Source organism: Spermophilus citellus (assembly GCF_964194105.1).
Source record: "Spermophilus citellus genome assembly, chromosome: 11".
In the NCBI taxonomy this organism is placed as follows: Eukaryota; Metazoa; Chordata; class Mammalia; order Rodentia; family Sciuridae; genus Spermophilus; species Spermophilus citellus.
Genome location: NC_138192.1, coordinates 109,025,670 through 109,040,427, shown reverse-complemented (window position 1 = coordinate 109,040,427; position 14,758 = coordinate 109,025,670). Strand labels below are relative to the sequence as shown.

The 14,758-nt window shown below is 35.3% G+C and overlaps 1 protein-coding gene across 1 annotated transcript in view; it reads right to left on the bottom strand.

The window, feature by feature from the left end:
* PTH2R (parathyroid hormone 2 receptor) overlaps positions 1-14,758 on the bottom strand; it is a 101,553-nt gene that overhangs the window by 36,976 nt on the left and 49,819 nt on the right. Inside the window, exons 6-8 of the mRNA XM_081260631.1 lie at positions 13,105-13,294; positions 11,776-11,929; positions 5,495-5,555 (exon numbers count right to left, since the gene is read on the bottom strand). Coding sequence (XP_081116757.1) covers positions 5,495-5,555; positions 11,776-11,929; positions 13,105-13,294 — 405 coding nt within the window. The remainder of the gene's footprint in view (positions 1-5,494; positions 5,556-11,775; positions 11,930-13,104; positions 13,295-14,758) is intronic.

The following is a 14,758-nucleotide window of genomic DNA, read 5'->3' as shown; positions in this document are numbered from 1 at the left end:
ATCAGTGCCAAAAGAGAGCAGTCATACAGCACACTTGTCACATAAGTCATATATTCCATTGCAATAATGTACCATAGAAATCAAGCAGACCCCACCCCAAAGTGTAATTCTGGTCCACTACAGTAGAAATATGCAAAGTGGGTGAAGTTAATGTTTGAATGACATGGAAACCCGAGGCACAGAAATTTCATGTTATTGAACATTTCCTTCCATTTGTACAGACATCTATTTTTCACATTACTCAACCAGATCAAAAAGACAAAAGATATTGTTAGACTTGTGCAAAATATGTAACATACTACCCTAAAAAGCTTTTTTTCTATAAGGAAAGTGGCAAATGTACTGTCTGAATAATAAACTAAACACTGATTTACTAGCTACAAGGCTTTTGGGTGCCATACATTTCTTGACATTTGATAATAACTTCATAGTCCTTTCTTCACTTGGATGACACTTCAGAATGATGCCTCCGAACACAATGAGATTCAATTATGCAATTCTAGTTCTTAAAAAAAAACTTGTATTTAGAAAGTCAAAATCAGCTACCTTGAAAACCTTGATTTTGATGGTTTTCAGTGTCAATGTTTCAAATTTACCCTTTGATATAACATAGGTAACTGAGATTTTATACCTTCTAAAGAAACTGCTACAAATCCTTGTTTTTAATTAGTTTTTCAATGCCCTACCTCACACTATGTTCATTTACACAAATCTCTGTTCAGAGTTTTTAAAATACACTTTAGCTGGAAAATGCCATTCTGAAGGATGGGGTACGAAGCACAAATGTATGACTAGGAAAAAAAAAGAATTTTCTACATCAGGGTTGGAAATAGATGCACTGATTCTGCCAGAGGAACCCAGTGAATTGACTTAATTGAATACTGCATTCTCTCCACAACTGACAATCAGTAAGAGTAGAGAAGGCAAGAGGAGTCCAGCACCCCAAACTGGATATCCATTGTAGAAGAATGAAACTAGCTCCCTATCTCTTACCTTGAATGAAAACCAACTTACAGTGTATCAAATACCTAGGAAGTAGACCAGACACAGTGAAACCGCTAGAAGAAAACACAGGTGCAACACTCTAATATATTGGCCCACATACTGACTTCCTTAATTAATAAGACTTCAAAAGCTCAAGAAATAAATCCAAGAATCAACAAGTGGGATGGCATCAAATTGAAAAGCTTTGGTACAGCAAAGAAAACAAGAGCATGAAGAGAGAACCTACAGAATGGAAGAAATTCTTTGCCACTAGAGGATTAATATCCGGAATGTATGAAGAATTCAAAAAACTTAACATCAAAACACACACACACACACACACACACACACACAGGTCGGATGCAATGGCACATACCTGTAATCCCAGCAGCTCCAGAGGCTGAGGGAGGAGGATTGTAAATTCAAAGCCAGCCTTAGCAACTTAGCAAAGCGCTAAGCAACTCAGTGAGATCCTGTCTCTAAATAAAAAATACCAAAAAATGTGGGGCTGGGGATGTGGCTCAGAGGTTAAGTGCCCCTGGGTTAAATCCCTGGTTGAAAAGAAAAGAGAAGAGAAAAGAAGAGAAGAGAGGAGAGGAGAGGAGAGGAGAGGAGGGGATAAGAAAAGAAAAGAGAAAAGAAAAGAAAGGAAAGAAGAAAAAGGAACGAAGAAAGGGAGGGAGGGAGGGAAGGAGGAACAGCCTTACAACTCACTCACTCAATAAATGACAAAAGGTCTAAATTGGCATTTCTCAAAAGAAGAAATACAAATTGCCAACAAATATATGTTAAAAAAATGTTCAACATCCTAAGTGATCAGGAAGATGCAAATCAAAACTACACTCAGATTTCATCTTACCCCAGTTGTAATGACAATCACCCCAAGAATACAAATGATTCCTGACAAGGATGTGTGGAAAGTACACTTAACATTGTTGGTGGGACTACAAATTAATACAACCACTTTGGAAAGTAGTATGGAGATTCCTCAAAAGACTAGAAGTGGGACCATCTTACAGTCCAGCTATCCTACTCCTTGAAATCTATCCAAAAGAACTAAAATCAGCATACTATAATGATACATGCATACCAATGTTTATAACAGCACAATTCACAATAGGCAAGTTAAGGAACCAGTCTAGGTGTCCATCAACAGACAATGGATAAAGAAAATGTAGTATAGAAACACAATGAAATTTTACTCAGTCATGAATAAGAATGAAATAATGTTATCTGCTGGTAAATGGATGTAACTGGAGAACATCAAGGACACTAAGTGAAATAAACCAGACTCAGACAGTCAAGGGTCAAATGTTTTCTCTCATGTAAAGCTAGAGAGAAAGAAACGAAAGATGGAATCTTGAAAATAGAAAAGATAGCATTAGAATAGAGGTAGGGATCAAGGGAGAGGAAAGAAGGGAAGAACAAGAGAAGTACTAGGGACAGAATTAGAGAAAACTATATTATATGCATTTATAAATGTCAAAATGAATCCCACTATTATGAATAACTATAATGCACTAATAAAAACATTTAAAAGAAATAAAAGTTTTATAAAGAGAGGCCCAACCCCAGAGCCTAGGCAGATGTTAGAGTATCTTCTCATCAGAAGCCCCACCATGAAGCCAGAATTAAAAGAGGCAGTCAGTATAAATAGGGAAATCAGTTTAAATGGATCAAGGAGGCCAATTTGGGTCCAGGAAATTGGAGGCCATCCCTGAGGGATTGACATATTAATGCCTTCAGAGCCCTTCCTCCACCCTAAGATAATCTGCCTCTGCTTCAATCCATTGCTAAGGTAACAGGTCTCAGGAATTGTCCCTTCCCAGAGAGAGTTGTAAAAGTTGTTAGTTAATGTGTCCTGGGCTGTTCCCCCTGTCCATCTGTTTCTCACCTTTTGGCCATCCTACCCCTGAGCATCTCCTGGGAATCTATGCAGGATGGAGAGAGATAAGGGGAAGACAGCAGGTAACAAAGGAAGCCTAGGACATATAAAAAAGGCAGAACACCCTCACTTCTTGGAATATCAGGATAACAGCTATGACCCCCTTCTCCCTCCTGGGAGAAGTCTATGTTACCCCTTTTTAAATAAATCCTACTTTACACGCTTGCCTTGGCATGCTGCTCTAATGCTATACTTCAACATGTGAGGGAGCAGAACTCGTCACCAGTAACCTCTCTTTCTGAATGGTAAAACAAAAATATGGCAAAGAAGCTCCAGGTTCCCCACTCATTAGTGTTATTGTCTCCTTTGAAGGAGGCAAGGAGAAGGGAATAAGGCATCTGTATGGTGTTGCCGCTTTCATAAGAAGAAAGAAAGAAAGAAGGAGTGTCAAATTATTCACTCTAAGTTTATTATCCTGCCTAAGCTATTGAATTATCTCAGCCTCCCTCAGCTAAGTCCCACTCTCAATGGCATTTTAGAATGGGAAGGAACTTCTACATATATTCAATAGCATTTCTAATATCTTTTAGAACTGGGTTCAATCTGCTTATCTCTGAACGGCCACAATGTGGACAAAACCAAAGTTCTAGCTTTGAAAAGCTAAGCCAGAAGAAGTTGAGTCTCAAATGCACAAGTCACGAAGTGAACCCATCCATTCTTCGGAGAGCTGTGAAGTCTGTTCTCTTCAGCTGAGCTTTGTGACGTGCTCTTTATGTAAGTCAAATTTCACCCAAAGAAAACTAAAAAGCTTTCTTTTCTTTTTGAAATCATGAAATAAGTAGTAATATAGTTTATGTGCAAAATAAAATATAAAATGATCCCTTCACTCATTTATCTCAAATGAGAGTACTGTAGAATTCAAGATTTATTCTGAGTAAGGAAGAAGAAAAGTGAAATATTCTGCACAGCAGAGCCACATGATCTAACTTATATTTAACATTCACATTAATTCACTTGTTTTAAAGAAATATTTAGCATCAGTTATATTTTGTAACATTTTATGTGCTTAATGAATTGTGACCTCAAAAAAAATAAATTTATATTGCTTCTTTTTCAGTAAAGACTTGTGATTTTAATGTTTCAAAATTAATTTGCAGATGCTTCTTTAAGGAAGAAAATGAGAAAAAAGAAAGCTAAATATCTAATTCAATATAAAATGAATTGTGAGTATACATGCTTTCTTGTGGTAAAGGCCTAGAATACGTGTTAAATGAATGAATAAGTCAAAAATTCTGCTTAAAAACTGGTGGTGTGCTCTGAGAAGGTGTCATGATGTCTCTGGGTCTCATTTTATTTATGTCTAAAATTAGTGTTGGACCAGAAAATACCTTGGATCCTACCATCTCTAAAACACAATTACACAGTTACATATCTCAGAATATGATTACTGTAGCCTCAATAGTACCTACTTACTGACTCAACCTCCCTCCCCTAAGAATCAAATAACAGATGCTGCGAGTTGTCTTTGAGATCTCTCACATCCCTGTGTAAACATAGCAATAATAATAATAACATAGAAAATATTAATCCAATTTGCCCATGGTAGACAAATCCAAATAGTATAATCTACTATTAGAAGAGAACAAATGAGATGGATGAAACCTATAATTTTCATTAAATATAGATAAGTGATTAGTACACAGAGCATTTATGTGTCGCCGTCAGGTACTAAGGACGTATGAGACAACAGGGCACTCAACGTTCATGATATTAAACAGACAAGAGACACCAACCATTCCTGGTAGACAGGAAGTACTCGATATTCTTGAGGTCTTAATTTAGCCACTGATGGGTGAAAAACATTCTCATATGTCCTTTGCCCCCAAAATAAAAATAAATCCCAGAGCTGCTCAGAGGTCAATTGGGAAGGGATAGCTATGGCCAGTGTCCTTGGCCGGTGTCTCTGACACCGTAAGTATGTGTCACTGGTCCAGAGCACTTTCTCTCTGGGTGCCCTTGCCACACTCTCATCGCCTTATTTCTGGTCCTCATAACAACCTCATCTGTGAGGAAGGCCGAGGAAGCATGAACCTTGCCTCTCCCACAACTCAGGTAGTGGGATCCCTCCACCTGCTCACCCCGTATGCTAAGTGTGTCCCCCTTAACCTCCTTTCCCTTTGCTTCTCACAGTATGTTTTAACTGACTTCATAAACCATGGAGTTTTAGCATCTAATCTGATCTGTGACCTGTGGGATGGACAGTTTGTGAGTACTGGATTGGGGACTACCATTGGGTCAAGGCAACTTCCTACAGGACATCCCTAAAGGACAATGGCATGAAGAAGAGCAGCCAGTGTGGATTCTAAGCAGAACACCTGAGTCTGGAGGAAACCTGAGGTGGTCCTCCTCCTCCTCCTCCAAACCTGAGGTGGTGGTCCTCCTCCTCCTCCTCCTCCTCCTCCTCCTCCTCCTCCTCCTTCTCCTTCTCTTCTTTTTTTTTTTTTTTGGTTGTTGTTCTTTTTAGTTATACATGACAGTATGACAGTAGAGTGTATTTTGACATATTATACATACAAGGAGTCTAACTTCCCATTCTTGTGGAACTTTTTTTTTTTTTTCACTCACCTGGCATCAGCCACAGTTGCTCGCACCACAGCCCAGGCCACAACAAATGCCACTGGAAACCCTGTAACCAGAAAAGGATTCAGAGACCACATTTCTCTTAAGATTAAGGATATATTTTTTCACATTCATCACACACAGGAATATACCATTAGCAGTTGAAAAAGAAAAAAAAAAGATACAAAAAAAATGTTGACATGTGAATAAGAAAAGTCCACCTAATTTTCATCTTGTCAATTTGAGAAATGAGTGAGAACAATGACGTTATTTATCCCTGGGAGTCTGAAGATGATGGTTGGTCATGTTTTCATTTGAGGGACTTAGGGCCAAGACACATTTGGAGGAGACTGAAGTTCTTGGGGTCAGAAGGAGGCAGGGTTGAACACTTTGATTTCAGGCACATTGAGAGCCACCTGCTTTTAAGAAGAGATGCAACCAAAGATACTCATGAGAAGCTGAGATAAATTGCTGTTTTAAAAGCAGTGGAGGGGCTGGGGTCATTGCTCAGTGGTAGACAGCTCACCTAGCATGTGTGAGGCACTGGGTTTGTTCCTCAGCACCACATAAAAATAAATAAATAAAAATAATAGCAGATGGAGTAAAAACAACAACAACAACAAAAGCAGTGGAATTGGAGAATATGATGCTAAGTGAAATAAGCCAAACTCAGAACCTCAAAGGTCAAATGTTTTCTCTTACATGCAGAAGCTAGAGTAAAATAAAGGAAAGGGGGAGGGAATGATAGGATAACACAAAGAATCAATCCAATGCAAATTAATAGACAAGAGAAAGGAAGTCTAATAGTGGAGAGAGGAGAGGGAAGAGAGGAGGGGAGACAGGAAGTAAAATGGGGAGAGAGAAGAGGATACTCATAACCTGAAATCAATTTCCGTGTGTATGTTTGTCAGGATGAACCCAACTGCTATGTATAACTATAAAGCTCTAATTCTTTTTTTAAGTATTAGAACATTCTTTTTATTCTTAAAGTGCAGTGCATGAACACGGCAAGTTATAAAATCAGGAAATCATAACCACTGTGGCCTTTTCCTTTCTTTGACTCCCAAATTGTCTCAAGACAAAGCATTTGCATGCGTTAATGGCTCAACAAAGGTGACCCTTATGATATTTTGATGCTCTGAGCATGTGACATTTGTTCTTTATAAATGATAACCATCTATGAGCTTGCAATATCAAATCCATTATAATGACTTTGCATGAGTCCTTTGCTCCCCGGTAGAGAATGACCCTTCAGTTCATGCTGTAGCTAATTAAATTCCAACATCACAAAAAAAAAAAAAAAAAAAAAAACTTAAACCAAAACTTTTACAAACATGTCAGTAGGGAAATAAGAATTTTAATGTGGGAGTATTAATTTTATGGCCTTTGAAAGAGGTTTAAGTAAAGGAAATAAAAAGAACATAATTAAAAGACTGCAGATGCTAGGAAGTACCATACAAGGCAAGAAAAAATTTTTAATCTAGCTATGAACTTTTTAAATCAAGCATACTACTAAATTCTTTATCTTGTAAGAACATATTTGTAATTTTTCAAGATTTCTTTATAAGCAACTGAGTGAAAACAGAAGTAGCCTCAGACAAAGAAACATTTCACAAATTGAAAATAAGCTCATACCCATTATAGAGAATTTCTTTGGTCTCCTTAGTGACCAACTAACCAATTAAATTTAACCTCAGCCTGTCTATATGACTATTGAATTTTATGATTCTACACTTAAATTTTACTTATTGTTTGCATATAATTCTTTTTTAATCTGCTCAAATGCTGTGGTTTAAGATATTTTTATTATTTCTTTGGTTTAGCTTGCATATTCTTTCTTCCTATCCAACCATCTGTGTATCCATCCATCCAACTATTCATCCATGAAGCACTTACTAAGTACCGGTTTATATGTTAAAGACTATTCTAGTCTCTGAAGAAGAAACATTGATCAAATAGATGATCCATGTTTTCCTCAATGATGTATATTGATGAGAGAAAAAAATTAATAAAAACAAACTTGGTTCTCAATTAATGCTTATTTTAGAAAAACAACAATGATTCCATGCAATGGAAAAGGCATGGATGTTTCTAATGGGATGGTTAGAAACCCTGACAGATTCCTTTGGTGTTCTACTGTTTGCTGCCTTTAAAGTGTCTATCTTTGGTCCAAATGTTTGCATCTTCTCATTCTCAGATATGCATCAACATTCTCCTGGTCCAGCAATTTCCTGAATGATGCCCTACACAATATTGGTTAATGATGTTTGGGTGGCCATTGTGTTTTAGATGATAATTATAACAAATATATCAGACCCTATGTCTTAATGAAGTTTCTTTTCTCACACTCTCGGCACACCCATATTTATAAGACTAGTATAGAGATAACCACAGATGAATAAAGAACAGAAAACTGCTTTGGTATTCTTTGAGGATTTTTGATCACCAATTTCAATATCACATTATTACATATTTTAGAACACATAAATATAGGAAAATAAATTTGAAATTTAAGTGTTATTTTAAATTTAACTTTATTTAAATTTAATGTTAATTTAAATAAACATTTATTTTAATGTTAAATTTAAATATCAATATATGCATTTACTTAAAATTGATTAATTTTCATAGTAAGTAAAAATAACTTTTGAAATAACAGAACTTATTAATTAAATTTTTGAATATAATACATACTATCAGAATAGTCAAATGAATAAACAATATAACCTAAAATGTCAAACTGCATGTTTCTTATATGGGATATGAATTGGCTCCAAAGGTCCTGAAAGTTTATGATTCACAACATGGCAGTGTTAAGAGATGATAGAATCTTTAGGAGGTGGAGACTAATAAATGGTGATTTTGTCACTGGGGGAACTACCTTAAAAGAGATTAACATCCATCTCATGGGAATTGGTTGGATCCACAGGAATAAATGAGTTACTGAAAGAATGGGCTGCTATCAAATGAGTCTGACATTACTGGCTCAGTCTCTTGCTCCATCTTTACCATATAAACTCTCTTACATGTACTAACTGCCATCTGATCCTATCCACCACAAGGCCCTCACCAGAAGCCCATGCTCTTGGACCTCAGGAACTAATGAGCTAACTAAGTTTCTTTTTTAAACAAATTATCCAGCTTCTGGTATTTTGTTATAGTAACACAAGATAGACTAAGGGACTGTATTTAAATTATATTTACTAACAAATGATGATGAAAAAGTGTTTGCTAGGTTAAGAACATTTACACAAAGATAATAAAACTGGAAGTGCCTTCTTGGCTATTTTCAGAGAACATAGAATGTGAAAACATTTGACATGAAAGCTTGGCAACAGGGACATGACTATGATTTAGGAACATAGAGAGTGTTGAAGGAAATTACTGTTCTTTTTATTAAGTAAGCCCTAGACTAAATTATTTTTAAAATAATGAAGTTGTAAAAAGAAAGTCAGAATGGAATTACCAGGAGAGATACTTTTATATGATAATATTCACATACTGGTGTCTCATCTGACAGTTGAAAATTAAGGATAGCTGCTGATATAAAAGTTAATCACCGTATTCAGTAAAGATGAAAAATAAGTCCTAAAACTTTAAGATACCAAATTAAAATAAAGAAAAAATATGTAGATAAAAGAAGATATGGAACCAAGAGTAAAGTGTCTTATTTGTGAGAGAACTGAGAAAGGGAGAGAGAAAAGTAAGTATATGTTTGGTTGGAGAAAAAAAATCAATATTTGCCTTTATTCTTCTGTACATTTTCTTTGTGATAAAAAAAAGTGTAAAAAAGTCACTTTAAATCTCTGTCTTCATTTTAGTAAAGGTCAACTATGGGTCCTCTTCTTCAGATTGTAATTTTCCTTTTCTTCCAGTTTATTACTAAGAATCATCAAAATCAATATAAATAATGTAACCACATCTCACTACAATGTGAATAATAGGTTTCTAATTATTTAAGTATGAAGAGAATGTGAAGCTATAATAATTGGGTCCAAATGAGCAATAAAAAAAGCAAAGCAAGTTCTCTTTTTTAGTGAAACCAATAAAAAGAAAATATCTTTGGGAGAAAAAGTGTGAAATTTGGTTTACTCTGAATTATTCCAACAAAGAATCCTGCAAAGCAGCTATAGTTTTGATCATGTGGAAAACAAATGTGGAAAAATGAGTCAGATGTAAAGTTAAAAAAAATTGGAGTGGGAGGGGATAGCAGGGATTGAACTCATGGGCACTCAACCACTGAGCCACATCCCCAGCCCAATTTTGTACTTTATTTAGAGACAGGGTCTTACCGACTTGCTTAGCACCTAGCTTTTGCTGAGACTGGCTTTGAACTCATGATCCTCCTGCCTCAGCCACCCAACCTGCTGGGATTAAGGTGTGCGTCACCGAACCCAGCAAAGAAAATATTTTTAAATCAGGCACTCATATTAAGGTAGGAGAAAAATAATCTACTAATCAAAAAGATTTGGATATGTCCTTCATTAAATGGTAGCTATGATTTGGAGAGAAATAGTACTATTACTATTCTTTTGATTGTAAATGACCTAGACTGTTAATTTTTAAAAGGATGAAGTTGCAAAGAGAGAAATTGAATATAGATAAACTAGCCATGGAACTATAATTCTATGAAGAGTGGGTATCATAGTCTTTTGAGACTATGACTAATTAAATGATCATAATAGAACATGGAAAATGCTCTCACAGTGAGCTGTCATGAAAATCTTACTTGCTTTTGTGTGCATTCTTAAGCTAGTCCACAAAATGAAGATTTCAGATAACAATGCTTATCTATTTTAGTTGTCATTTCTATGCCAAAATTTTTGTGGACAAATTGATAAAAGTTGTAAAGAAGGGTTAGAAGACCATACTTACGTAGAAATTCACCAGCACCATGGTGATTTTTTATTCTTTTTTTTTAATAGAAAGATTGGAAAACTAGTTTCCTAAGTTTCATTATGACAAAATCCTCACTTTAATTAAGAAGGGAGAGGCTAAGGGATATTACACAAATAGAGTTGGTAAAAGGTCTGCACCAGTTAGCTGTCAGGTCAGTAATAGAGGAAAAAAAGATTCATTACACATGTGACCACTGATGTAGACAGTCAAGAAACAAAATATAACTCAGATAAACTTCCACATTCATTACTGAATTTTCTACCAAAACCTTTATCAACGTCTAGTAATTATGTGGGTACACAGATAATTTTGATTCAAAGACAAACTATCAAAAACTGTCAAGAAATTATTTCCTAAGTGTTCTAAAAAAGGAGACTCTTTTTTTTTTCTTTTTTAGTAACTTCTATCTAAAAGAGCCTTAATCAGATGAGCTGGCTAGCTTCAGAAATAAAAACTTCTTATTTTATTATTTCGTAATAAATGAAGTGTTGCTGTGAATTGATCTTTGTCTTTTTAAAGCTTAGCAGTAAATTTCATATATGTCACATTTTCAAATAATATTAAGGCAAAGGAATGTTCCTATTTTGAAGGGAGGGGAAAGAAACACCTTCAAATTAATCTTGAGCCACTTAGTGACTTTTTGTCCTTATGCTGAGCACCTCATAATATGAACATTAAAATAGCAATTCAGATCTGCATTTGTTAACCTCCAGACCCTTCTCTATTTTCACCACATATGAACTTTCATTTCCCTCAAATTTTAACAAACAACATCTTTTTCTCTGTGTCATGCTGAATTAGTGCCTAACCCGCGAATTGCTCCAGTACTGTCATTTGGGGGATGGTAGCTGAATATCATTTTTCTTTAAATTTACTCTGCCAAAAGTAATTTGAATAATCTCCTAAAGACATGGTAAGTCCTCATAATTAGTTTGTAATTTGTTTATGTTAAATGCAGTCCTGATGGTCCTATGGTCATTTCTGGCAATCTTATTATATGACTTAGAAATACAAATCAAAAACATATTATTATCACTTAGAAATTCACAAATAAAAAAATTTAGGGAGAAATTATTGATAACGCAGAACACCGACACAGGGCATGAGCCAAGCAGTTCTAAGTGCACGTGGCTAACAATGCATTCTCTTAAATGTCCTCCAAAGAACTTTCATGAGATTCTTGGCCTAAGAACACTAAATATAAATTAAGCTTGAAAAGTTGGTTAATGCTGGGAGGATTATAGAATTTATCTTAATAATTTTCATTTTAGAATAGGACCATGAAAGAAAAAGCAGAGGGGATAATGACAAGATGAGGAGGGAATATTTCAGGAAAAGGGCTAATAAATCCATAACCTGTTTAAAGGAAAGGAGATAGAAATGCTTACCCCAGCCAATCAAGATGAAGCCCCACAGGTATTTGGTGTCCGAAAAGAAAGACACAAAGATTAAATTATGCAGGTAGAGACCTTCCACAAGGATCCAATAGTAGTTTGTTGCCAAGAAGTAAATAAACATCACAACAGCAATCTTGCACCCGATCTGTTATAAATAAGCCAGAATGGCATCATATTAGAACTCTCAATTGTATATGAGACTACTAAAAAATACTTCTTCAGTTGCTTTCTCAAAGTCTACTATTTTTCTGTGCATAGAAAAATCAAGAACATTGAAACAAACCAGAACAAAGTTATTTCAACACAGCATTTTTAAGACTATGAGGCTAGATTCTATTATTAAAATTAAAATTTTATTAAAAGTTAGAAAAAAATCACTTTTTCATTATTTTTTTCTCTTAAGAAAAATAATATATGATCATCATAAAAAATGAGAAGTATAAAAAAGTATATAGAAAAAAATATGATCCATTTTTCTACTAGGAATTTTATTCTGGTCTTTCTGATGCCACTATTTCAACAAAACAAACTGCCCCAAGAGTGGATGACCTAAAACAATAACCATTTAATATGTCTAAAGTCTGTGGTTTGGTGAGTAGGTCTGCTGATCTGGGATGATCTCTGCCCATCTCATCCAGACTCGGCTCACAGAAGTCTACCTCCATCTGCCTCACTAACACTGCCACTTCCTGCTAGTTGGTAAAGCAAGTCACAAGGCCAGTCAAGAACCAGATTATCAGGGACTATAAATTTACCAAGTAAAGGCAGAGATGCAGATTGGGCTTTAATCTGTACCATCAAGATGATCCATCTACTATAAATTATTTCCAGATACACTGCTTCAGTGATCAAATTTGCTGGATTATCCATCTACTATAAATTATTTCCAGATACACTGCTTCAGTGATCAAATTTGCTGGATTATTGGGTGACTACTTACTAATTTAAGAGGAGACTCAAGTACCATGGAATTTTATATGGGAATGAGACTCCAAGTATATAATAAAGGAACTAAATGTCGTGGGCTTTTACATCCCAAGGTTCTGGTTTTGCTGACAAGTCTTTACTTTTAAAAGCAGTACCCATGGCCGTTGCTATGCACCATACATCATATGCCATTTGAATCGCATGCTTTTGCAGTTTCCATTCCAGAATGTCTTGGAGAAAACCACTTTTGATAATTCAAAATAAGTGATTAGACTTGAGAGGACAGAATTGAGGAAATAGATATTAGAAGTCTAATTTAATTACTTTAGAGATCATATAAAATAAGACTTAACAAGTTGACATCTAGTGGGCTGTGAAATTTGACGCACTTACATATTGTGATTTGTCCACAGAAGGTGCTCCAATGGAATTGTGTAGGTCATCCTGCATTATCAGGGACTGCAGCTCTTCTACTCCCAGGTGAGCCTGGGCCACTCTGTCCTTGACAAAAATGCTTATAGCTCTCAGCATGAAAGACACAAATAAGTGCAGGTGGATATAGTTCCTAGTGCAATGCAATCGTCTGTGCAGAGAAACAGCCAGTATTTAGAATTGAAAAAAAAAATGAGAACTAGGGAAATAAAATACCCAAAGGATCCCAACCTTTCCCCCCCCCCCCAAAAAAAGCATGGTGAACTCAAAGACAGAAACAATATTGAATAGCTCTGGGTTATATTTCATAATATAAGAGATAAAGTTCAAATGAAAATGAGCTAAATTTATATGCTTAGGAAGTGATTACATTATTAATATTATATTATTAACACATTGTGGACATGGATTTATTCATGTCCTGGCTCCTCATCAGGAGTGTCTTCACAGGACATCAGTATTTGGCCAGAGAGCATTATCAGGTGTGTACGGCAATTATTTTTTTGTACATATTGCTATTACAATGTATAAATAGGTTTTGACTTTCAAGAGATTCAACACTATCTACTAATAAAGGAGTATTTTATAGAACCAAAACAAATTTTACATAACCTTTTATTTTAGAATATATCAATTCTATTGAAAATAATTGTTTACCAATTATAGAGAATCTACAATCAAATACTGTAATGAGTTATTATGTAAATCAAAGAACTATTGCTGAGTTCTGAGAAATTCTTTCTGAATTTCTAGTCATCTGTTTTCCTCACAAAAGTTTGTCCATTGTTCTGAACAACCAGAGCCAAGCTTGGAGTAGGGGAACAAACCCTGGATGAAGAGACAAAAGACAAAGTTTCCATTTCCAGGTCAACCTATGACTCTTGATCTTTAAAATTTAACAAGAACTGCCAGGCCAAATTCTCAAGACCATTTTCAGGAAGCCCTTTATAATCCCACAGGTCTGATCATATGATCCTTCCATTTAAAAAAAAATCACATTTTTTTCTCCTTCCTTCTGTTGAATCTGTTCCTTGATTTGCATATGTTGAAACAATCTTGCCTCCATTTTGTCATGGTAAGTCATCTTTTTAACGTGCTATTAGATTTAGTTTGCTATTATTTTGTTTTTGCTTTTTTTTTTGTTCTTCTTCCTCTTCTTCTTCTTCTTCTAATTAGTTATACATGACAGTCGACAGCATTTTGACACATCAACACATCATACTAAATTGAGTATAACTTCTCACTCTTCTAGTTGTACATGATGCAGAATTACACTGGTCCAGTAGTCGTATATGCACATATGGTAATAATATCCTATTCATTCTACTATCTTTCCTACACTCAAACCGCCTCCCCTCCCTTTACTCCCCTCTGTCTAATCCAAAGTTCCTCTATTCTTCCCTAGCTCACACCCCCTTATTGTGAATTAGTATCCACATATCAGAGAAAACACTTGGTCTTTGATTTTTTTTTTTTTGAGATTGGCTTATTTCGCTTAGCATGATATTCTCCAGCTCCATCCATTTATAGGCAAATGCCATAATTTCAATCTTCTTTGAGGCTGAGTAGTATTCCATTGTGTATATATGACACATTTTCCTTAGCCATTCATCTG